Raw genomic sequence first — 24,804 nt, 5'->3', positions numbered from 1 at the left:
GGCAGCTGCTGTGGGTGTCACTTACAGGCATAGGTCTGTTACAGTCCACGCAGGGCTAAAACCCTGGTGACTGGGGCATGGCCCGCGTGAGGTGAAGTCCCTTCTGGGACTCTAACTTCTGACTACACTTACTATTTACAAGGCCCTAAGGCTTGAAGTCAGAAAAGACGAAACCGCTAGCCCGTGCTATGCAAGGAAAGACGCTCCGACTAACCACTATGAGTGGTAAGAAGGAACCAAGAAGGTTAGGGCCAGTGGCGCCTGATATACCAATGCATGAGCGCGGCACTCAAGGAGGCGCCACAGCTGGCCCCATGGATACTGCTAAGGCAAAAATTTCTGATAACCGTGCACATGGGTGTGCACACACACCTAGAACGGAATCAACATGAGCAAGCACTCAAAGATAGATTTGTTTACTGTTATTACTATGCCCTTTTTTCCCCTCAAAACCACCAATATTAACCCTTTCCCAATCAAAAAGATAAATCAAAGTTCGCATTAAACAGTGAAGCCAGAGGCTTAGAACCAGCTAGTAGTATTGATTCTAGAATGATCCTATGACTCTGGGAACATCAGACCTGGACACAGTAGTCCAGTAGTGGTCACATCAGTGCCAAAGACCTCTGAAATATAATCTCCCTATTTTTACTCAGTATTCCTGTTTATATATTCAAGGATTAGACCTTTTAGCCATAACATTGCACTGAGAGCTTATGTTCAGCTGATTATTCACCATGACTCCAAGTCTTTTTCAGAGTCACTGCTTCCCAGATAGTTCAGTTGTTAATCTAATAGAGACAGTAAATCAATCCATTCTTCTTCTTTTATTCTGATTCACTACATTTCTTTAGAGGAGAGAATTTTTGTAGCCTTTTTTTGGCAGCAGTCATTAACATTCCAAGCAGTTATTTATCATTTTAAAAATTCAACAATTCATGATATTTTCCATAATAATCAGACTTCTGGGGGGTGTGATGGAGTGTAGCATGGATAGAAAGCAAGAGTGTAAACCTGGAGTAACTTGCATGAGTTTTCTAACATCTGAGTAGAAGACATTCATCTGGGGATGAATCAATAACATATGAAGATGGTTTTTTATTCCATGGCATCTCCACCAGCATTATGTTCTGTCTGTCTTATTTGGAAGACTGATGGGTGAAAATCTTTACTACTGTTCTCTTATACTTAGACTCACAAAGAAACAGTCTTTGTGATGCTGAGTGTCACAAGGCCTAAGCTTTAGGCACCTAGAAAATCACAGGAACTCAGTGTGATTCACAAAGCCTCATTTAGGGACTTAGACTCCCTACACAATGTATGTGGAGAGAGAGGCTTCTTAGATTGCAATTGACAAAAGCCAGCATACTAAGCGGAGAGCCACCTAACCCAGCCAATGGAAAATGCCAATGATAGGGGTGCATGCTAGGCCCAGCCCCTCTCATGGAGATGGCTGCCTAACTCCAGGCTGCGGGAAATCACCTACCTCTGCTGGCGATTCTCAGCTGTGAACCTTCTTTGGAGTTAGGCACCCAATGGGTTTTTTGCAAGAAGGCAGGGGGTAGAGGAGAAGAGGATCTCCCTCACAAGTTTTAGACTGCTGTTTCAGGTACACCTCTACCTTGATATAACGCTGTCCTCAGGAGCCAAAAAATCTTAACGTGTTATAGGTGAACTGCATTATATCAAACTTGCTTTGATCCACCAGAGTGCACAGCCCCGCCCCCCTGGAGTGCTGGTTTACTGCGTTATATTCGAATTGGTGTTATATCGGGTGTCGTCATAACGGGGTAGAGGTGTACTTGGGATGTAGAAGCCCCCCAGTTCAAGTCCTCCCACCACATGATGGGGAGAAGGGATTTAAACAAGGACCAGCTATCTCTCAGATTAGTGCTCTAACCACTGAGTGATGGGATATTCTGATGTGGGGCTCTCTCAGTCTCTCCTGTTGAAGCAGTTCCAGTGTGGATAAACCACTGATCTGCCATGGTCACTTGAAGCAGCTCCAATGCAACCAAAAGAAGAGCCAGACTTTTTATTTGTAACTATGTTTAACTTTGAATCAAAGCGGCCAAATCTATTGCTTTATGACTGAACTGCTGATAAAATAATCTCTAAAGAAGTCTTTACAGGCCTTATAACCAAAGCTGCCCCATACCAAATGTATAGATTAAGGTGACTTTGTCATGCACTGCAGGAGTTCTCACTGGAAGATCCAACTGAAGTCAAATTGCACAATTTGTGCAAAGTGCCACCAAATGATCTGGAGCTTCCAACTTCTCCAGTTAACACTACAAGTCAGAAGACTTGCGATAAAATCATATAAATTGGCAACATTGCTTGTAACATAAGATGCTTGGCAAATAACAGATTAACTAGCTCTTGGCTGCCCATAGCAGGCTGGGGCCCAGCGATGGCTGCAATGGGAAATACGAACTGACCTGTGCTGTTATGCCAGATAACCACAAAATGAACTAGACTCCTCCTTTCCTACGGTCTGATTCTGTACCCCTGAAGTCAACAGGAGTCTTGCTATTTACTTAAATGAGAACAAGATCAAAATTTTTATGCCCCTTGTGTAACTCATTGTGTAACCCTTAAAAGATTACAAAAAACTTACTGCAGAGGAAAAATTTACTTTAAAAAGGGGAAGGAGCATAAGGTTTAAATGATTAACTACAGCTATATGCCAGGATCACTACTAGGTATAACACTCCTCTTCTGATCCCACTTTGGGATCCCCCTTCAGCACTGTATCCATTTGGAACTGCTCAAATTTGCCTTCAATATCCCTCAAAGCTTTGCCTCCACCTATCCCTCTACTAACCCCTGTTCTCTGGCAATAATGCCAGCCTCAATGACTCAATTCATTGAATTCTTCACATCCCATCCTGATGCACTTTCCATGCTGACCTCTGTGCCTTTAACACTTATCCCAATCCAGCACTCCAAGGCCCTGCATTGCTTATTTAAGTTACTCTAAAAAGTGACACCTTTTTAGGGTCTCACAAGAATTTATTTTTTCCACCGATTTTGAGTGGTTTTTCGGTATATGAATTCATTTTTAAATTGTATGCTTTTTCTCTAAGACATTTTTAGCTCTTTTAATTAAACCTATGAGTTGTTCTCCAAATCTCCCATGAACTGAAAATGCAGCAACAAATATTCAAAAAATATAAGGAACAATGACATCAAAGTGAAAATTGTACATGTTTAGAAGGAATGTGGCTACACATCCAAAGAAATATAAATTATTAAGCAACAAAATTCTGAGAACACTTTAAAACAGTATCACTGTATTTTTTAATTATTCAAATATAAACTTTATTAAAATGTATTCACTCTAATCGTGTCACTCCAGATTTACCCAAGTGTAACAGAATAGAATTTAGTCCAATATATGTTTAACACCAGGCAATGTTCTGCCACCTGAACTCAAGCTGAGTGGTCCCCTTTCTACAAGAAGACCCGCTGAAATTAATAAGGGTAAGGGTCTATTCAACTGATTCATAGATTCTAGGACTGGAAGGGACCTTGAGACGTCATCGAGTCCAGTCCCCTACCCTCATGGCAGGACCAAATACCGTCTAGACCATCCCGGATAGATATTTATCTAACTTACTCTTAAATATCTCCAGAGATGGAGATTCCATAACTTCCCTAGGCAATTTATTCCAGTGTTTAATCACCCTGACAGTTAGGAACTTTTTCCTAATGTCCAACCTAAACCTCCCTTGCTGCAGTTTAAGCCCATTGCTTCTTGTTCTATCCTTAGAGGTTAAGCAGAACAAGTTTTCTCCCTCCTCCTCTTGACACTCTTTTAGATACCTGAAAACTGCTATCATGTCCCCTCTCAGTTTTCTCTTTTCCAAACTAAACAAACCCAATTCTTTCAGCCTTCCTTCATAGGTCATGTTCTCAAGACCTTTAATCATTCCTGTTGCTCTTCTCTGGTCCCTCTCCAATGAGGGTGGAAGGATTAGTTGCCTTCTTTACCAATATGGGGTCAGCATCATGTAGGGGGGTAGTGCATAGTTGCCCCATCCCCACCCCCCAGGCAGCTTCAGGAAGGGAAAATAATTTACTGGGTCCCTGGGAAGTATCCAGCTTACTTACCAGCTTGCACCTTGCTAACTAATTCGGCCAGCAGGAGGATATGGACAGGGGACACAGTTAAAGTTCTGCCTACTTCCCACCTTCTCTTTCCCCTCCCAACACGCACCTAGTGGAGAGGATTTGAAGAACAAGGGCTGTACTCTGCACTAGACCTGGGCCGAAAATCCAGGTTGGCTTGTCCTGCCTGCCTCCCCTACATTCACCAGCTTGGCAAACAGCAGAATTTAGTCCGGATATTAGCATTATCTTTTTTGCTTGTTTGCTTTAATGAAGACTTCTTAATTTGAAGAGAGTGAATGAAAAAGAGTTCTACTAGTTGCAAATCTTTCCTGAATTGCAATTTGTATAGAGTGACAAACCTTTCATGAATTGCAATAGATTCCTGAATTGCAATTATTCACAGGAGACAGTAATGAACTAGAGTGTCTCCTGCAAAGATTCACAATTCCACTCTACTCTGAAGGCAAGTTCATTAGATTAATCCAGGGTTATTGGCTTGTTATTACATTTATTCTGTAAGCCATTTATAGCATGCTGTCAAAAGTAAAGTTGTAGATACTCTGGGCTACATTTTAAAAACAGCTGAACTCAGTTTTCACATCTAAACGCCATGATTTGTGTTTTCAAGTAGGTGCATAAATCTAGCAGATAGTACTTTGTACACAATATTTTTTTGGTGATGGGACATTCTATATGTTTAATATAGGCCTGGTCTTCCCCCTCCAATAAAATCAATGGGACTTTTTCCTCACAAGAACAGCATCAGGCCCTGAGTTTGTGCATGCAAAGCTGTGCTTTACAAACATGAGCAAGAAGGAGGTATAGAAAACCCGCAATAGTTGAAATACACTATATTATAAGGGGGATCTCACAAATTTTGGTGGATATTGAGGCTGTAGGTTACAAACTCACAGAACAATGAGATGTTGTGACATTTCAAGATGATGGGAAATTGCAAGTGGAAAGCAGAAGCAACAAGAAAGAGACTGGATTGAAAGGAGTTCATGATCCCAGGTGGGCCTGCAGCCAGCTAAGCAAATTTATGGCGCCGTATGAAGCTGTGTAAGGGTGCGTGCCCAACATCATGCCATACCTGTCAGCGTCTAGACTTGACCACAAATAAGAACAGTATTTGATGTAAAGAGAGGAGTGAGAATTGCACAGACCAAAAAGCTGTAGACTCTTCAAAGTTCAGAGGTGTTGGGGGTTTGGTTCTGGTCTATCTCTAGTTTGATGTATGTAACAAATAATAAAGGTAACATGTCTGAGCCACATCCACAAAATATCTATGAAACATCTTGTCCAATTTTCTGCATTTAAAAATATTTAATTTCACAACAAAAAAGTGACAGTTCTAGCAATGTTTTACGGGAATAAGACCAAGTGATTTTCTCCTGAACTAGAATACCGTGCCAGCACTAAGTTAAGCTCTGCAAAATCTAACATAGTAAACAAGGTTCCATGGAAGCATACGTAGAAGAAATTAGAATCAGCATTCTGAACCACCCCATCAAGTCAAAGCAGTCAGCACAGCTTCTCTATGCTAATCTCAGGCCTCTCAAGTGCACCTCCAACTGGAGTCACATTCCCTCTCTTACTTGATAGAAGATGTTTGATGCCAGAATGTTACAACAAATGCATTCTGCAGCCCACCCTTTTCCATGGCTCTCAGCCAGCCTCAGAACTCTTTCTGCTTGTCACTCAGTGTCCCACAAAGGTTTTCTTCCTGCCGGTGATCACATCTTGGAGCACCTGCTCCATGCAGATGGTGAGGTGTAAGGGAGAATGCTGAGGACAGCAGTGCTCCCCCCTAGGCTTAAGAAACACAATGCAAATGTACCTCTGCTTCTACTCTTCCAGGGTAGAAAGAGCTATATTTTCCTGTACTCTGAGTCAGTGGAACTGAACCACTGAGTGTGTGCGATTTTTAACCGAACACATAAAAGATCTGGCAAATACAAACTGATTTGACAATTTTTGAAAACCTGTTCTTAGGAAGGGTCTTTATTTAATATTGTAGGAAGCAGTCTATTTTCTTAGCAAAGTATAAATGAACCACAAACTGTCACCAAGAAAGTATAAAAACTCCCTCCCCTTGCCCCGCATTTAGTTACTTAGCTGGCACTGCTTATTGTTAATCATTTGGTTTCTGTATAATCTTGCACAAGGGGGAACAATTACTTTTCTCGTGGTTTTGGATATGCTTTTGTTCCATTTTTCATTTACAGTCAGTTACATTTATTCATCCTGTATTTATAACAGTAATAGCACCGCTAATGAACTAATTACTATTAATACTCAGCATTTATACTGCACAGCACTTGGAGAACACCGGGCCATATTCAATACTGTTATAATTGGGCGAAGTTCAATCACTCATGTCAGTGGTAAATTTAAGCCCATGCACTAATTTATATCTATAAAACAGCTGTGTACATTTTTTCAGATTTTTTTTAAAATCCAGATTATGTGCATATGGAATTCAGCACATGGATGGGAATTTTTAGTATCTCAGTGCTGTGGGAGCCCAATTAAAGCATGCAATATTCATTTTTAACAGGAGAGGTTGAAATATGTAAGGGAGGAAGATCGTTTGCCCAGGAAACGTATCTGGTCTCTGGAATATGTCAGTGCATCCTGCTATACTAGTTCGATATCAAGTATTTACAAGAGTGTCTGTTGCTTCCAGACTGATGGTTCTTGACTAGGTTACGCCTGAATGTAGTAAGAAGAGCCACTTGTCACATATTGAAATAATGCTGCCTCTTTAATTACTCATTCAGCAGGGATGGAATGGGAGTGGTGAGTGACCTTGAAAACTTCAAATTCCATAAATATATTTCAATTCTCTCCGCACCCACCAAAGGATTGAAAGAGCAAACACAGGTGAGGGATCTGTCTCCCCCACACTATGACAGACAGACTGGACCACTATTATTGAGTCAAATATAACTCCCAATTAAGGCTAAATTCTGTCTTCAGGAAACAGGGACGTTTACATAAGAACTGCCACACTGGATCAGACCACTGCTGCATCCGGTCCAGTAAGCATCCTCAACCTGTCCAGTGCCAGTTGCTTGTGAAAAGGACGCCATAAGGACATTATGGAATTACTTGCTCCCATGGAATCTCCATTCATTAGTTGGTTTATGCCCAAAAGCATGAGGGTTCACATTTTTTATACATTAGATAGGATTTAAAAAAAGGTAACTATGGATGTTCTCATTAGACATTTATGATACAGTGGGATTTTGAAAAGCATTTAGCATGGGGCTTACTCTGTCCCCCTTGAAGCAAATTACCGTGGAGTTCAAGGGGAGCGGAGTTACGTCAATGTTAATAGCACCTGAAAAATCACACTCCTAATTTTTATTTGAAATCTGCTAGAGCTCAATGATAGTCTGTGGCAGGGATCTCCACAGGCTTGTCATGTGCTATGTTAATAAAGTATTTCCTTTTATTAGTTTTCCATTTGTTGCTATTCAATTTCATTATATTAGGGGAAAGGGTATACAAAAGCGCCTGATAATCCTCTGCTCCACATTCATCATATCATATACTTCGATTCTGACCCATTTTCTTTAGCTCTTCTCTAAATCAAGCAGCCCATGTCTTTTCAGTCTCTGTTCATATGAAAGTCTTTCCATGCTTCTAATCATTTTCATCAGCTATCTCTTATCTACTTCTATTTCTGCTGTATTTTTTTATGAAAAGGTGATCAGAACTGAACACAGTATTCAAGGTAAGGGAACATCATCAGTTTATGTAACAGCATTATAATATTTTCTATCCCATTCTTTACACATCATAATTCTGTGGGTTTGTTTTTTTTTGATTGATGGTGCACACTGAGCAGATCTTTTTCAGTGAGCTGTAAACAGTGATGTCTCCTCCTTTTCTCTAAGTGGTTATAGTTAAAATTTACAACACAACATTGTGTATGAGCAATTTGAGTTTTCTGTTCCAATCTACATTAGCTTGCATTACTTAACAGTGATTTTCATCTGCCACCGTTCAACTGCCTGGCTTTATTAGCTCCCGCTGGAGTAAAATGGACTAACCTGACTAATTTTGTGTTATCTGCAAATTTGAACCATACTGGTCACTCCCTTTTCCAGGTTATTAATAAATACATTAAACAACAGCTGTTTTAAGTGCAGGATCCCAGACCACCCCAGTGTTAACCTTTTGCTATGATGAAAATCGACCATTTATTCCTAGTCTGTTTTTTGTTTCTGAGCCAAATTCTCACTGTGACACAACTTTACGTTTCTTACCCCAAACCTCTTTTCTTACCCTCCACTTGTGAAGGATTTTGTCTAAAGGACTTCGCAAGTACAAGTATTTGCAGGTTATATTACAGGTTTTGTAATTACAGTATATTTCCAAGTCTCACATAGATTTGCCAAGGTGCCACTGCCCTGGGCCAAACTCCTCTCTCCATTACTCGTGACACAGAGAGCAGAAGTTGGCCCATGGCTTCAATGAATGCTGGATGCTTGTATCTCAGAGCAGAATAGTCTCAGATAGAATGGCAATGAACACGGCATAAAGGCTATATAAAAGCTAGATATTGTTATTTTCAATTATTAAAACCTAGACAGATATTCGATAAGATTTTGCGCAGTTACTATTTGGATTTGAAAGTGATACCATTATATAGCTGTCCTTAAAGAGGAATTTGCAGGTTATAAACAAATAATCTTTTAATAAGATTAAAACAAATATAATACCTTTCATTTTCCTGTAGCAGCTCGCCTTCCTTCTTCCAGGAGCAAATTGCCTTAGGGGAAGCTTTTGGCTTGCACTCAAAATTTACTGTGCTGCCTATCTGAACCTGAATCAGTTTCTTCATTGGGTTCTTGGAGAAATCTGGAGCAGAAGCTAAAACAGGGGGAATGTTAACAGTGAAATAAATCTGGTTGACATTATATTAATGATGCTAGTACTGAGCATTTACATGGCACTTCTCAGCTTCCAAGTGTATTTATAAACATTAAGTAAGTAAGGTAGTTAATTCAAACAGTACTCCTGTAAGGGAAATATTATTTCTCCTTTTTACAACTCAAGGTACTGGGACACAAAAGTTAAGGCCTTGATTCTGCAAAGCACTTAAGCACTTGCTGAGGTTTAAGCATGGATTTAAGGTCGCAGTGACTTAACCATATGTTTAAATCCCAGTCAAGTCCTACTGAAGTTGGTCATGTTTAAGCACATGCATAACTTTATAGGCTCCAGAGCTTTGATGAATCTGGCCTGAAGGGATTTTCCCACGACCACTTGGACTCAGCACCAGGACCTGTATTAGAACTCAAGAGAATTTCCTGACTCCTCATCTTGTGTCAGATCACTAGTCTGGGCCTCAGGATTAAGAAACCGCTTGGACTGTAAAAGTATATTCTGTATTAATTAACAGTTCAATAAATGGGCATGACAGAGAACAATGCTAATCAGGGAACTTTGAACAGAAATCCAGTTTTTAGGAAGATGAGGCCGGGTTAATGGTTCAGTGACTGATTCTGAACCTTATCATTGGAAGAGAACTAGTTTGTTTTACATAGACCTCATTCCAATTAATTTTCCAAATCACTCTCCCTCGCCTTAAAAGTAAAAAGCATGAAAGCATTTGAATTCACATGACACTTTGCAAATTCAAGGTTTCATTATAGTAAGTGATTGTCATTTGTTTTTAAAATGAGCACACATCACCTGAACCATAAAATGACAGGCCCTTATCCCGACGATCAAGAAAAGTAGCACATACAACCAGCTTATTGCTTTGAAATGACATTTCTCTCCTGGGAATAGTGAAGTCAGGATGCAGAAGGTCAGTGCTACTGACTAATGTGCTGAGCCAATGTGGCTTCCAGATCATGTGATTAGTTTTAATCTTTGGGCTTGCATCCAAACCTTTGTCTCTGCTCTCTCCCTAATTAATAATTTATCTCTGTGTCCTCAGGTTAAAGCAGTGAATGATTGGGCTGTAAATATGGTGGCTATTTCCAGCAAATCCTTTAGGATCAGGTGGGTAAACTCCTCAGAACTGCGGATAAGAAGTCATCTGCTGTAATAAAAATCTTTATTTTGTTGAAAGCATTTGAGTGGGTTAAAAATTTGAGATCATGTGCACGTTACTAGCTGCAGCAGTAATGGCAAAAAGTTATCATCTTCCCCCACCCCTCGTAGAAAGGAAAATTAATCTTACCTATAACCCTGAGCTCTGCACTGGAATATATCACTCCATGTTTGTTTTCAGCTATGCACTGGTATATGCCAGAATCTGTCAGATTTAGATTTGTTATTATAAGTGTACCACCTTCAGTTTGGATCCTTCCCTGGATATTAAGAAAAACATCTTTAATGTACACTAAGTTTTACAGGAAATAAATAAAAGGGGTGGAATTCATCGATGTGCAGAGAGTTTGCGTAAGTCCCATTATGAGGTCCTAAGCAGGATTTATGTAGGGGATATGCTCTCTGAACAGGGGTGAACTCCATACTTTGGGAATGATGCAATGATGGCTTTAATGATACAAATAGAGTTTTATGGTGCCATCTAAGGAGAAAAAGGCCTGATTTTAGGCTCTTTTTAATTAGTCTGAGTCCTAAAGGCCTGAGATTTTCTCTATAATCATGAAGATTAGAAACTTACTAAAAAAGTTGGGCACCCTACTGGACTGGTTAGTTCCATGGACCTCAATGAACTCTTAGCACTTAATATGTAGGGATCTTAATTTCATATGACTTTACTTAAAAAAGTCAAACAGAGAAAAAAAAAACACTTTACCTCTAATGCTAGAGTGTTTCCATTCTTTGTCCATCTGTAGGATGGTTTGGGTTTCCCACTTGCCCTACATTCCCAGTATAAACTGTCCTCCACTGCAGCTTCAATATCTTTTATAATCTGGACCCAGTGAGGTTTTGCTACATAAGAAACACAAAACAAGAAAGCCCAAACAAATTGCAAATTACTGTTCAGTGTGAGAACAAAAGGGTTAATTTAGAAAGAGTGGATTAGGGTCCTAGGTAGATCAGCTGGTGCTCAAAGATTCTCCATGGTTCTGACCTGGGTTGCTTACTGAAAGAAATATGACTCGATGTCCTTTTAAAATAAATTTGATTAAAGCTGATAAATACATCAGTAAGGCTAAGTATATCACTAAGTACTAAAATATTACTACACTAATTAAGTGTTAAACAACGTAGTAAAAAATTGAGGTCAAAATAAGTGTAAATAGACAAATCAGCACCAATATTGGAATTCAATAATCAGTTTAGTTAAATCATGAAATTAATACATATTTAAACCAGAACATCTAAAGCAAGTGGCTCTCCGTTTATTTCTAAACTCCAAGTGAAGGATTTTTCCTATATCAGTGTAATCAAAAAATACCTGGGTGAATATTTTAATACAGAAATCAAATTATTGTTTACATGTAACTCACAACATCAAAAGCCAATTGAAACTTTCTTCTCAGATTTCAATATTATGTATGAGGAACAATCCATTTCCTCTTCAGTAAGACAAATGCAGACTTTAATCAAACTTTAAAAGTTTCACAGCTCTCACTTAACATTGTATGCTGACAATTTAATTTCCCTGGATGCTTTTACAGAACTAGGAACACATACATGCAATGATTTTCAGGCAAAATTTTAGGGCTACTTAAACGTAGATTATTCTTTCACACACCCCCATGTGGTCTTTATGGGTAAGGTTACACACCATTTATGCACATAACCACACATTCACACCCTAAAATAATAAAAAGCTGGGAGGTCCCTCAATTCATGAAAACAAAAGACAAAAACAGAAAATGGATTAACAAGATATGTAAGATACAAAGGGCCCTGAACTCTCCAGTTCTCATAGTTGTTCCACTCACGTGGAGCAGGAGCTGTAACTGCAGTCAAGCTCCAGACGATGACATTGCTGTCACAATGCTATATGCTTGCAAGCTTCTTTAGATACAGGGAGACAAGTCATGGGTATGTAGCCTGTTGACATCATGATTTTCTTCCTCAGAGTGGATCAGTCTCAGAGTACGGAAACGTTTAGCTTCCTGAGCTGGCTTGCTGACCCAAAAAGCAAGGCCTTCCACTTTTACCTTCATCTTTATGGTTGATAATTCTAGCTTGTTTCACCTTACAGCACCTCACTTGGGGCTCTCAGGCAGGCATTGTGACCTGGAACAAGCTTTGGACTGAATATCAGTTTGGAAAATCTTGCAGTGCAAACCTCAAAAATAACAAGAACTGGAAAAACACAGGGCATAAGAATGGCCATACTGGGTCAGAGTAGAGGCCCATCTAGCCCAGTATCCTGTCTTCTGACAGTGGGCAGTGCTAGGTGCCCCAGAGCGAATGAACAGAAAAGGTAATCATTAAGTGATCCATCCACTCTTGCCCATTTCCAGCTTCCGGCAAACAGAGGCTAAGGACACCATCCCTGTCCATCCCGGCTAATAGCCATTGATGGACCGATCCTCCATGAACATGTTGGTGCCACTAAGCATAACCCTAAGTAACTCGGGAGGGTGGAAGGCCACAAGGATATGGAGCCTCCCTGTTTTAGGCCTCAGCAAACAAGAGTCCTTCCATGTTTGAACTTTAATCGACCTAAAAAGCCAGCAGCCAAAAAGGACCAGGTGTAACAGCCGTTATCAGTTGCAACACAGCTCAAACCGGTCTAAAGCAGTAATAATGAGGCCTGCATGTTTCTGGTTAAGGGAGCAAGATAACAGTTCAAAAGAAGAAAGGACAAGATAGTAGTTCAAAAGAACAGGCCTAACGAGCTAGACCTGTAGCCGCCAACATTGCTTAACTGTTTAATGAAACTGCTACAAGGGGGAATAAAGGCGGGGTTAGAAGGGAAGAGCTTAGCTGAAGTAGGGTATAAAAAAGGTAAACTGCTTGTATTAGGTGTGCTTGAGCTGAGATGTGCCAAGTCTCCCTGCACTGCTTTGAGATCTCAAATAAACTTTGCTTGCTTCTCCACCTTGGTGTGTTCATTGGCGCTGTGCACACCGGGCGACGAACCCTGCTGTTGCTTGCCTCGGGCATCTTTTGCCGGCAACAAACTTATCTAATTCTTTTTTGAACCCTGTTATAATCTTTGCCTTCACAACATCATCTGGCAAGGAGTTCCACAGGTTGACTGTGCATCATGTGAAGAAGTATTTCCTTCTGTTTGTTTTAAATCTTCTGCCTATTCATTTAAAACCTGCTGCCTATTAAAGGCAAGTTGTGAGGAAGTTACCCTACCCTAACCCCCTGGGGTAAATGGCTATGGGTGACATATGGCACGTCACCCAGAAGGTTGCCTTAAGGAGGACCATAAAAATAACCAACTCTCTAACGAAAGAAAGGAACCATTCACACTATGTCCTCTTCAGCATTTCTTGAAATAAATTTAGATATCACATGACAGCTGTTACCCCTTTCCTTTGCAAACAAGGGAAATGGGGAATTGGCAGTTACAAGCTAACTGGGTAAAAGGTAATAATAACCTGGCCTTTAGCAGCTCTCCACTGAAAAGCAGAAAGTTACTTGACAGGTTATTAGTATGAATTCCATTTGAAACAGAAATAAGTAAAGTTTGTACTAAGTCTGTATTCTCATATATGCTATTTCTCTCACCACAGACAAACCCTGATCTTTGCATTTGCAGAAACCAAACGCAAGGTTGTGTAACATTTTGCTAAAATAAGACTGTCATGGCTCAAAACCATAACTTCCTTGATTTTATGGATTTTCTGCAATTGCTATTTTTGTGAAAAAAGAAGGGTGTCTGGAATTTGGTTCTCCTTATTATAATGTTCTGCCAGAACCTGAGTTTACAAAATTGATCCCTTATGTACTTGTCCAGTCTAGCTTTGACTGACTGCTAACAGGAAGGGAATAAGTAATTTACCATTGGAAGATGGGCATTAGTGATAAATCAAAAGTACTTTCATTTTTAATTTCTTAATGTACTCCCTGTTATTGGGTGAAAGCTGCATTTTAAGAAGTAAAGTACCTCACACTTTCTTCTGAGCATTTTACATAGAAAATATACACAGTCATTATTTCCTTGTTGACCCAGACCCCTAGAGAACCCAGCATTACTGTAGTCCGCAGTATAAAATAATGATGGGTGAATATGAAACGTTCAGATAAACATCCGCACCAGAAATGCTATGAAAAGAACATAGCTCATGACAGACATCTTTCCACATTCAGACAATACCAGGTTGTGGGTGAACGAAGAATAAAAGTTACTGAAAATTTTTTTGAATGTTGAAAAAAGATTTGGGGTAAAGTTTTTGAAAATGCTGAATGACCTAGAAGCCCAAGGCCCATCTTCAGAAATGATTTGGGAGCCCAAATGAGCACCTCGCAATCATTAAATATTTATCCTCACAACTCCTTGGCAAGGTAGGGAAATATCTACATTTTATAGATGGAGTTCTGAGTACAGCTGGCTGGAAAATGGAAATCCATTCCTATGAAATATTTCAAGCTTTTGAAAAAAAAATCATCTTAAACTGATATGAAACATCAGCAACTGCAAAATTTTTCACAGGAAGGATTTTCTAAAATAATTCCCTTTTGAGAGAAAAAAAACGGGATGCTTTAGTCTGGTTGCCTTTTGCCTCTCTGTCCCTGGAGCTGCGGGAAGGCCGAGAGGTTAGGATGCTTAGCCTCCGCAGCCTTCTGGGCAAGATTCTGTCAGTTTCATTTGTAGAAAAATAAAAGCGACAAGCCTCCCATGTGGGAAGCTATCACTTAGATTTTCTCAATAGAAACATCAAAATTTTTAAGTCAAAACTGAAATGTTCTCACAAAAAAAAATTCAGTTTTGCAAAAAGGGCCCTTTGGGTTGGAAAAAATCATTCTAATGAAAACATTTCAAACTTGCTCTAGTACTGAGGAAGAAAGGGCCTAATGAATTCCTGTTGAGATGGTGACTACAGTGAAGTTACATCGGGGATGAATTCAGCTCTGAGAAATTAATGACTTGCCTTTGGTCACATGGGCAGTCTTCGGAGCAGCTGAGAACTGAAACCAGGTCTCCTGATTCTCAGGCCAGTGCCTTAGCCACAGGACCATTAGTCTGCCATTTGGATGAAGATTTTGGTAGGTTTTCTTTTTATACAAACCAGTTTACCAATTTTTGTAATGTAATATACCTCCAATATTCCTCCAAATATTCCTAATATTCCTCCAAAGATGTTGCTGTTCTTTTCACAGTGTATCACATTGGACTCATTACAATAATTAATTAAAATAATACAGTATAATGTAATGCTAATAGGTACTAATATCACACTGGTTATAGGTCACTGATGTATAAGCACATGGGATGAAACTCTCATGTAAAGAGTTAAAATTAACCACGCAGTACACATCTGGCAGTCATTAAGGGGATTATGTAGTTTAAACCACTCTCTTCTGTTCCATCCTCTGTGAAATCTTTCTGAGGTTCCTTTGTTTTGCAGACTAGCTGTGCAAACAAGAGTTAATGACCAGACGATCTTTTAGGACTATGTGATGCTAGGTGAGCCACCTTGAAGTAAGGGGTTTACCAGGTGAAAAGCCCAAGGGCTGAGACAGGAACAGTGAGTGGGCCTTTTAAGCAATGAGATTCCAAGGAAGTCCAAGGGAGAACTGCTACTGGGAAGAGAGAAACTGCAGATCTTGTTTCTGTCCTACCTCAGCAGATACTGTTCTACTGACAAACCGCTTGTACCCTAAGAAATGCACTTTCAACTGTCCTCGTTATCGAGGTGTCCCTGAAATATAACACACGTTCATCTCTGCATCACACAAACTTATTATCATATTATCATCAAATTTATTTACATCACAAAAGCTAAATTATTAAATTGAAGTTACAAAAAGAGCCACCATTTATGCTAAAGCTTCTTGCACTATCATTCTGGAGTGTTTGTCCCATGTGTGTCAAGGGGGATGAAAGCCTGAGCATAGATGTCTGCATGGTTCTTGCACGTTGCATACCTAAATATTTATGTAAAACAGGCAACAGTAGTTGCATTATTGATGGATCCATAGATGTGCAATATTTCACATCTGCTATATACCCTCATTTGAAAACATTCCTACAAAGTAGGTTTAAAGTAGCCCAGTAGCTATAAAATTCATCATTTTCTGTATTCCCGAGAAAGGGAAAGTTCTGTCTTATCTGTAAATGTTCATTCTGGGACACTCCACTTCAGTTTTCACAGTGGCTTGCTGTCTATCTCCACAGCTATTGGAAGCCAATCAGACCTTTACTCTGAGTCTCGGTTCAGGACGAGCCCCTCAAGGAAGAACTCTCTAGAACAATAGATTCCAAAGCTAAAAAATACTAACTATAAGTTCAAAAGCACTGTTCAACTCACACCATTTGCAACAGAGCCTTAACATGGAATTTAAGGAACACCCTCTTTTCTTTCAAACCACTTAACAAGTGAGCAATAGCAAGGTGAAAAAAGGACATAATGCAATCATTTGAGGGAGCATCAGACTGACAGAGAGAGTCCTAGAATAAAAACTTGCAGGTAAGACAGAATTTTCCCTTTCTGAGTCCCCTCTATGCCAGATGCTCTGCACAGTGGGATGCAGAAAATGGTATATCATTTCTAGACAGGGAGAAGGATTCAGTCTAACCATGTAAGAATATAAGCGTTACTAGGGCACCCTTTTGCATAATACCCTTCCATGGAATGATGCATTAGCAGGTGTGAGGGTGTCAACTCCATAACGTTTGAGAAAGTATGGACGGATGACCATGGCAATAGTAGTCTTACGTGCTTCCTCGTAAGATGAATATGATCTCTCCATCCCAAAAAAATCACACTTTTTTTTTTAAATAGTGTCTGGTAATGAGAGAAGTTGAACCAGAAGATTTGAGTACCTCAGTTTATACATCTTTACTCTCCTCTAGGCTCTGTTTGCATTAACTTATGCATTTTACTTTTTTAGGCTATTCAGATTCATCCAGAAGCACAACAAACAACACTTCCTATTATAGGAGAACGATTGTGGTGACCTTGGGGGTGGAGGTCTGGTTAGTTCACAAAACTACCATGCTTGATAGATAGACCATCGAACTGAGGTTTCAGTGAGAGCAAACCAAGCTCTGAAACCCCCTTGGACAAGGAAGCAGTGAGTAGACAACAGCTTTTCAGGGAGACAAGGAAGAGATCTATCACTGTGAAGCTGAAAGGTGGTTTTATTAGGAATGTAGTATACAGATCGAGATCATGATAGCAATCTGCATATTGTAAGAGTGGTGATCCTCAGGAATCTGTTAGGTGATAGTAATGAAGACTCTCTTGGGTATCTTACAGTGCAATGTACCTGCAGTCTGACTTGCCTTTCCAAGAAACGTTGGCTTTGAGCGTCATCATCAGTTGACTTATACCAATGTGTGTCCTTTGTTACATCAAGTGATAAATTGACTTCATTTGTGAATTTTCCCTGAAACACTAACAGGCTGTGTATCACCTTAAATACCTGATGGTAGTTCAAAACTTCCTCTTAGCTTCCCAGATGAGGGTGAGGCAATGCTAGATTTCGGATTGGGACAGAGATAAATCCCTGTTGCACTGTTATGAGCGTGTGTGTATTGGGAGTTTGAAAGGCGGTTCCAGATATATTTAAATCAGGTCTGAGAACCAAGACCTTCTGAGGGTTAACAAGAAAGTGAATAAAATCACTGTGGCCTGTTCCTTCATAATATTCTTCACTCTCAGTACCCAAGAGGGGAAAAGGCACAAAGGAGGCCTTTTAGCCCACTTCAGAGATAATGGAACCACTCTTTTCCTCATGTAGTAGTACCTCCTTTGGTTTTCCACCTGGATTTGGATGCAAATAGATTCATAAATAAGTTTTCCTCCTAGCCTGTGATGTGACAAAAGGCTAAATAGTTTACGCTGTACAGCCTCAGTTCGAAGTGTATTTTGCTGAGCTAGCTGACTGTGAGTTTTCTTTTTAATGCAGAACTCTGAGGAATCAGGTAATATCTTCTTCCATTTCTCTTCTCAAATAAAGTTTTTCTTAGATGATAACTCAGATGGGGAATTTTGCAAGGGCTATAATTGGCTCATCCATTTGTTTGCTCAGACTTGCGCCTAAAGGCTTTCAGTGTTGGCTACTGGGCCATGTGTAACATAATGAGGAGTTTATCATCTGAATGGAGGGATGAAATGGCATCTGAGAATACTTGTATATCAGTTACAAGACTACAAGGGAAGTATTCTGTACTGAAAACACTTCTCGTTGTAGCAAAAGCTAAAATATCTCTGGCTGACTCTCCCTGATCATAGCTTTAATAGATTTCCAAAAAGTTTATTTTCATTTTCTGAAATCTTGGGAAGATAATGTAATGCTGGATTTCCACCTGGAATACTGGTCTTGTTAGGAGATCTGAAATCTAAAATGGGCTACATCACTTTGTTTTCTCTTTGGTACCACAAAATCTTCTCACCTTACCAAAATATCTGTCTCTCTGCAGAACTGGTTCTATCATTTCATTATGCAGGGGAAACTATTGCCCCCTACATCTTTTGATGCTATGAAGGACTGGTTGATAGTGCTGTTTTATTTTAATTAAATTCTGGGAATGGATAAACTTGCCCCCCAGAACAATTAACAAGTTCTATTTTATATCCTCCCCTGATAATGTCAAACATCCATTTTCTGTGGTAGTTCACATCCAGATGAGGGCCCACCGTGAAACTCCACTCATAAAGGGAAATCTGCCCAGACTTGGAAAAATCAATTGGATGGTTTTCTAGGCAATCCCAGCCTTAGTCTTCCAACTCTCATAACAGCAATGGCCTCCTCCTAACGTGTAATGCCCCTTGCTGGAACCTCAAGAAGCAGCAGCTTCATGAGGAACTTTTCCCAAGATAAGGTAGTTTGAAGATTCTCCCCCCGGACAAAGGGAGGGCTTATTCCCCTTGTCTAAAACCTCATGAAAACTCTGCGACAAAGGGAGCCATGGAGCCAGTGCAGAGAATTGTAGGGAGTTCTTCCTGAAGGGGATCTTAAGACCAGGCTCTGAGCAAAGATCTGGTCTGTCCCCAGTTGCCATAGAGATGGGGAACTCCTTACCGGGAAGACATGTAGGGAACTGAGAACTGGAGTGAAAAACTCAACTGTACTGGCCTATGTTTTCTGCTGACCCAGTAGTCAGGCAATACATTAGCAGAAAAATTAGTTACAACAGTTCAACCAGAATTACCACTTCACGACATTCAGCAAAAATGGAAAATTTCTTCTCTGCTTTTCTAGATAACAGGGCAATATCTTTCCCAATCTCATGCTATGACTCTCAAGCTACTTTACCATCATGTTGATGGAAGTGACAAGCTTATCTGTATATACAAAACTAAATGATTAAGCACTAATTTGCCCTTTTTTGTGGGAGGGGGGCAAAGTGAGTGAGTTTTGGAGTTTGAGGTGCCCCATCCTCTTTAACCAAAAGCACACCCCAAAAAAACAAACTGCCTTCAATACCTCCAGCAATCAGACTCAATTTTTTGTAATTTTTAATAACTGGGAAGATTGTTAGTACATACAAAGATTAACAATCTGTCTCAGTAGCAAAGCAATTAAATCATTAGATAAAGTTGATGATTATGTTTCAAGTTGATCAAGCTCAGCAACTCGTCAATGTTAATTTGTTTATTTATTTTTTGTAATTAATGTTCTGAAGAAATCTCTATGAACAAGACAGACTGAGTTTATCTGACAAAATCGCTAATATTTCAGAGTATCCATAATTCGATTGCTCTAGCAATGCTCTATTTTCAAAGATACTGCAATCTCAATGTATTTTATTATTACATTACTGCAGACCCAGAGCACCAGCAGCTTATACACAAACAATTTATATGGGGGTTAACTGTCTCTTGGGCTACACACCTTCATAAGTGTAGAAATCCTCCTTTCACCTTACACTCACCAGACCTTGGGTCCAGATGAGCAGAAACAGGGGGGTTGATGTTCACCCACTGCTCTCCTAGGTGAGTGATTAGGGAATGGACAGAGCGTTGGTTTTGCTGCAAACGTGCTGGCCAGCACAAAAGTAACGTATTGCGATTACAGACCAGCAGAAAAATGACTAAAAATGACTAACCTAAGGAGCAAGAAAGGAAAGAGGAAGGAATTGTGCCCCTCCATTAAGCTCTTTGCCTCAATAATAGTTGAATCAGTTGAGTTTTGCAGGGTCATTCTGTGTGTAAAAATGCATTTCCTTTCATCATTTTAAAATGTGTTGGCTACTAATTTTATTTTGCGACTTTGTTTGCATGAAGAGATGGAGGAAATAGGAGTTCACAGACATCTATACTTATTTTAGGTACTTTTGTCACCTCTTATTTATCTCTAATCTACATAAAGGTAATCTTTTTCATCTGTCCTCTTTTGGAAGTGTCTCTGTTTTCAAACACCTTCACTGAGTTTCCTCTATCTTTTATGGGATGGGGGTGATTGTAATGGAGCACAATACTGAAGGTGAGGGCAATCTAAATTAGAGCAATATCTGACCCAGGTTTCCAATTTTTAAAAGACAAGAACTGTAGTGTGGAGCAATCAGGTATTATACATGCTAGAACTGTGGAAAGAAAAGTAAGTTGTTAACCTGACATTGGATCATCCCCTAATAAACTCCTTCAGGAGAGAAATAATTAAAAGGATTAATAAGATCTTAGTGACATTATGAAAGTGTCAAGAATATTTGTTTTAGATATCCATCTTAATTAACAACTTCAGAAAAGTGTTGAAAGTAGCAGTGCTGAACTAGAATAACAACACCTGCTCCATTATTTATACAGTACTACTGGTGTGCGTGGGATTTTTAACAAGCACAAGGAAATACACTCAAACCTCCAATATAGTGTTTACAGATAAAATAGGCCCAGACTCAGAAAAACACTTAGAATATACTTAACTTTAAGCCCCAATCCAACCTTATTCAGCAAAGTACTTAAGCATGTGGATCCTCAAATATCAGATTATTTATTTAAATGGAAGTATGGATTCCACATGTAGTATGCAAAACAATTATGGCCATTGGAAAGCTTTGATCTATTCATCAATTACAGTATCAAAAAAAGAAAGAAAGAAAGAAAGAAAGAGAGAGAGAGCTTTAGTTAACTAACTATTCTGTTGCAACAGCCAATTCATTAAATGTAGTTCTTCCCATACCACTTGCAGGAGTGCTCTTGAATGTGGATGTTCTTAGCAGGAGAAAGCCCTCATTTCCTATTTTTGAAGCTTTAAAGATTGTTTCTCTTGGAATAAAGCCTGTTTAAGCAAAAAAACCTTCAAAACTGGATGTGGAGATTCTCTTCTTCTCATGTAGCAATTAGATGGCACTTGATTTTTAACTGCAGGAATTCTAGGGTACTGTATTGAACCATGTATCCATAGTTTGTCCTACATAAATTACATGCTTATTTTGTAATGATGAAAGCTTCCTACCATAGTAGGTGAGACGTCCTCTTGCAACGTTTTTCCCTTTTGAGTTTTCAGTAATGCACTCATAGAGGCCTGCATCCTCCTGCTGGAAATTTGGAATTTCAATCATGCCATTGGATTTTCTCAATTTTACTTTACTCGGAAATGGCAGGCCATCAGTTCTTCTCCAGTTTATCTGAGGCACTGGGCTAAAAGGAAAGTTATGGGATTAGTGACTTAAAAAGTTTGCTTAAGAACAGTCATTTGGTACATTAAATACATAATGTAAAATTAAAATAACCTCAAAACTGACTAAAGAAAAAAGGTTTGTAGTCAATTTTTATCTAATATACATCATATATTAGAGATAGTGGAACCCTGAAGAAACTGATTTGCAAATAAATGCATTGTGTTTGGTTCACTATTATTTGTGTTGGCAGATTGTCCATTATTCACAACAATTTGGCTGACTGTTCAGTGTTTGTAAAACTTTCTACAAAATCCCAGTAGCTTCATTCCAGAAATACTTTAGGATAGGATTTTCAAAAAATCTTAGTGTTGGTTTCCCACTGAAGCCAAAGGCAGTTTTATGATCGACTTCCATGGGAAGAAACATACGACGAGGCTAAGCAATTTTGAAATTTGCATTCTTCCGTTGCTGTTCATTAATTCTCTGATTTTAAAAATTTCGGTCACCTAGTCAATAAGTACAAGCAGTATTATACGATTTAGGTTGCCAATCTCACACCCTAAATCATGAATACTTGGCAAAGCTCTTGTCAAATAATCCATAGAATAATTGGCAAATACATTTGCAGAAATTAAGACTGGGTTCTCAAACCGTTCGTGAAGAGCAGAAGGGACTAAGTTTGGATAAGAGGAAAGAACTATGATGATGTGCTAAGAAACTGGTTTTTATGGATATTTACAATGTCAAAGAAAAGAAGTATTATGACAACATCAGTTAACAGTACAATGAGAATTCTGAGTGTTTGCATACCACGGATGGTTTGAATAACTGTCAATATAACATCATATTGATTTTATTCAGGGTAACTTGAAGTCTCATTTAAATTGCTATGTTGCCTATACACGTTTTTAATTTTAATAAAGTGTATAAGAACTTACTTTCCAAGGGCAAAACATTCCAGTTTCACTGTTGAACCTTTAGCTGCAGGCAGTGTCTCAGGAAACTGAACTTCTATTTTGGGTTCATATTCACCCATAACACCTGTTAATTATGAGAAGGACAAAAGATCGGTAGTTTTTATTTGTATAGCTCTGCCTTTTTCTTGGGCATTACAGCAAGTTAGGTTCAACATATCGATCTCTCCTGATCAAATGCACACTGTTTTTAAAAAAACTTGTGGGCCTTCGGATTTTCTTCCCATGAGACAAATAATTTAAGTGTACAGTAGAGTAGCTCACATTCAGCACAAATCTTTTGATTAGAAACTACTATTCTTGATATGCATGAAAGATTACTCCACGTGACAAAAATGTACGCACCAGATACTATGTGTATGCAGACAGCAGTTTTAATCAATATACAGTTTCAGATTGAAGTCATACCATCTGTGCGCAGCACTAGAGGGGTAGGTGAACCGAGAATTCTGGTGTTTGTTACAGTGCTGGTCACAACACAGGTGTAATTTCCTACATCTGATGGCTCCACTTTAGCTATGTAGAGATGCCCCGTCTCCTGAGACACAAATCGGCGACTGTCCTCTTGTACAAATGATGGATATTTATTGAAGATCCAAGCAAATGACAGTTCTAATTTGTGTTTAAAAAAAAAAAAAGAAAAGAAAAAAAAAGAAATAGGAATGTAATATACAAGGTCTGCCTGATAGCACAAGAAGTTGGACTTCATACCGGCAGGTACTATATTCTCGCAAATACTGGTATCTGGGTGTAGTTAGTTATGCCTCAGCCAGGAGGAATTGGCTACTTTACCTGGGACAATTTATATAGAAATACACCAGTATTTCTCTTCCCCATCACCTTCTACAGCTTCCAAACAGTCACAGGCAGGAAACCTTATATCCACTGCTTCAAATATGTTTTGCAGGGAGCAAACAATTTTTCACTTGAGTTTTGATTGACCTGCCCTGATATTAAAATACCTTATAGCACTTGCCCTGCCTTTGCAAATGGAGATTACACCTCTCTGCATGCAGCTCATTAGAAATGTATAGGTGTGCATGTAGTGATCATTTCAGTGTTGCTATCAAAAGAGAGAGTGCGAATTTAACAATTCTTAGAACTAAATTCCAGCGAGTTCCAATAGAACAGGGAATCAGAAGAACAAAGTCACAACAATGGAGATGATATGTATGGGAGAAGTTGGACTAAAGCAAATTATTAAAATATTTATGTACAGAGTAATACAAACCAGACATCAAAATGGGATGGATTTCCAAATTATGTTCAATTTTCTTTTATTAAAATTTAAACTCCCTCCATTAGCAAAGTCATAGACAATGTTAACAGCAAGACCTTTTGCTTTGTATTGAGCCTGAATGTTGTTTTCAAGTGTTAGGCTTTTGTTATATTAGGAAGCATTTATTACTGGACGAATATACCCAGAGACCTAATGAACTTTTAGTATAAGTCTCTTTATATGACCTAATCCCTTGCCTAAACAGAAAAGTTTCTCAGTATAACCTAAGGAGTGAATTTAAACCAGACTATTTATACATGTATAACCTCTGCAAGCCTGTGTGGACATTTATTCCAGTGTAAGTGTCCCCACAAAGCAGAGTTATACTGTAGCCCATGGAGCATTTAGAGCTTTAGCTTGTATCCTGTAAGACATTGGCTTCAGCAGTTAGCATAAGGCTTGAGGCCTATGAACTTTGTAGATGGCTATTCAGATGTACATGCTGTATTGTCTCTAAATATCTTGCTGGGTTAGAAGAATGGGGAGTACCTGCGGCACCTTAAAGACTAACAAATTTATTTGGGCATAAGCTTTCATGGGCTAAAACCCACTTCAAAATAGGATGCATGCAGTGGAAAATACAGCAGGAAAATTCTATGATGTGTCATGCAAGAGATCAGACTAGCTAGTCACAATGGTCCCTTCCCACCTTAAAATCTATATATGGGCTAAAACTTACCTAAAAGAGCCTAGTTCTCCCAGGTTAAAGCAATGGGAATTTTATCATTACCTTCAAAGAGACCAGAGTTAGGTCAACATTGAGCGCCTTTGAAAGTGTCCCCCTCTGTATATTT

The 24,804-nt window shown here is 39.2% G+C and overlaps 1 protein-coding gene across 2 annotated transcripts in view; it reads right to left on the bottom strand.

Annotated features, from left to right (window-relative positions):
* CNTN3 (contactin 3) overlaps positions 1–24,804 on the bottom strand; it is a 237,830-nt gene that overhangs the window by 48,311 nt on the left and 164,715 nt on the right. For both annotated transcript variants that reach the window (XM_032795983.2, XM_032795984.2), the window contains exons 4-9: positions 23,140–23,343; positions 22,696–22,798; positions 21,592–21,776; positions 10,904–11,040; positions 10,322–10,451; positions 8,850–9,000 (exon numbers count right to left, since the gene is read on the bottom strand). In XM_032795983.2, the coding sequence (XP_032651874.1) occupies positions 8,850–9,000; positions 10,322–10,451; positions 10,904–11,040; positions 21,592–21,776; positions 22,696–22,798; positions 23,140–23,343 (910 nt within the window). The remainder of the gene's footprint in view (positions 1–8,849; positions 9,001–10,321; positions 10,452–10,903; positions 11,041–21,591; positions 21,777–22,695; positions 22,799–23,139; positions 23,344–24,804) is intronic.

Source organism: Chelonoidis abingdonii, chromosome 17 (assembly GCF_003597395.2).
Source record: "Chelonoidis abingdonii isolate Lonesome George chromosome 17, CheloAbing_2.0, whole genome shotgun sequence".
NCBI lineage: Eukaryota > Metazoa > Chordata > Testudines > Testudinidae > Chelonoidis > Chelonoidis abingdonii.
Note: the sequence above shows the minus strand (reverse complement) of the source record. Positions and strands in the feature narration are given on the sequence as shown.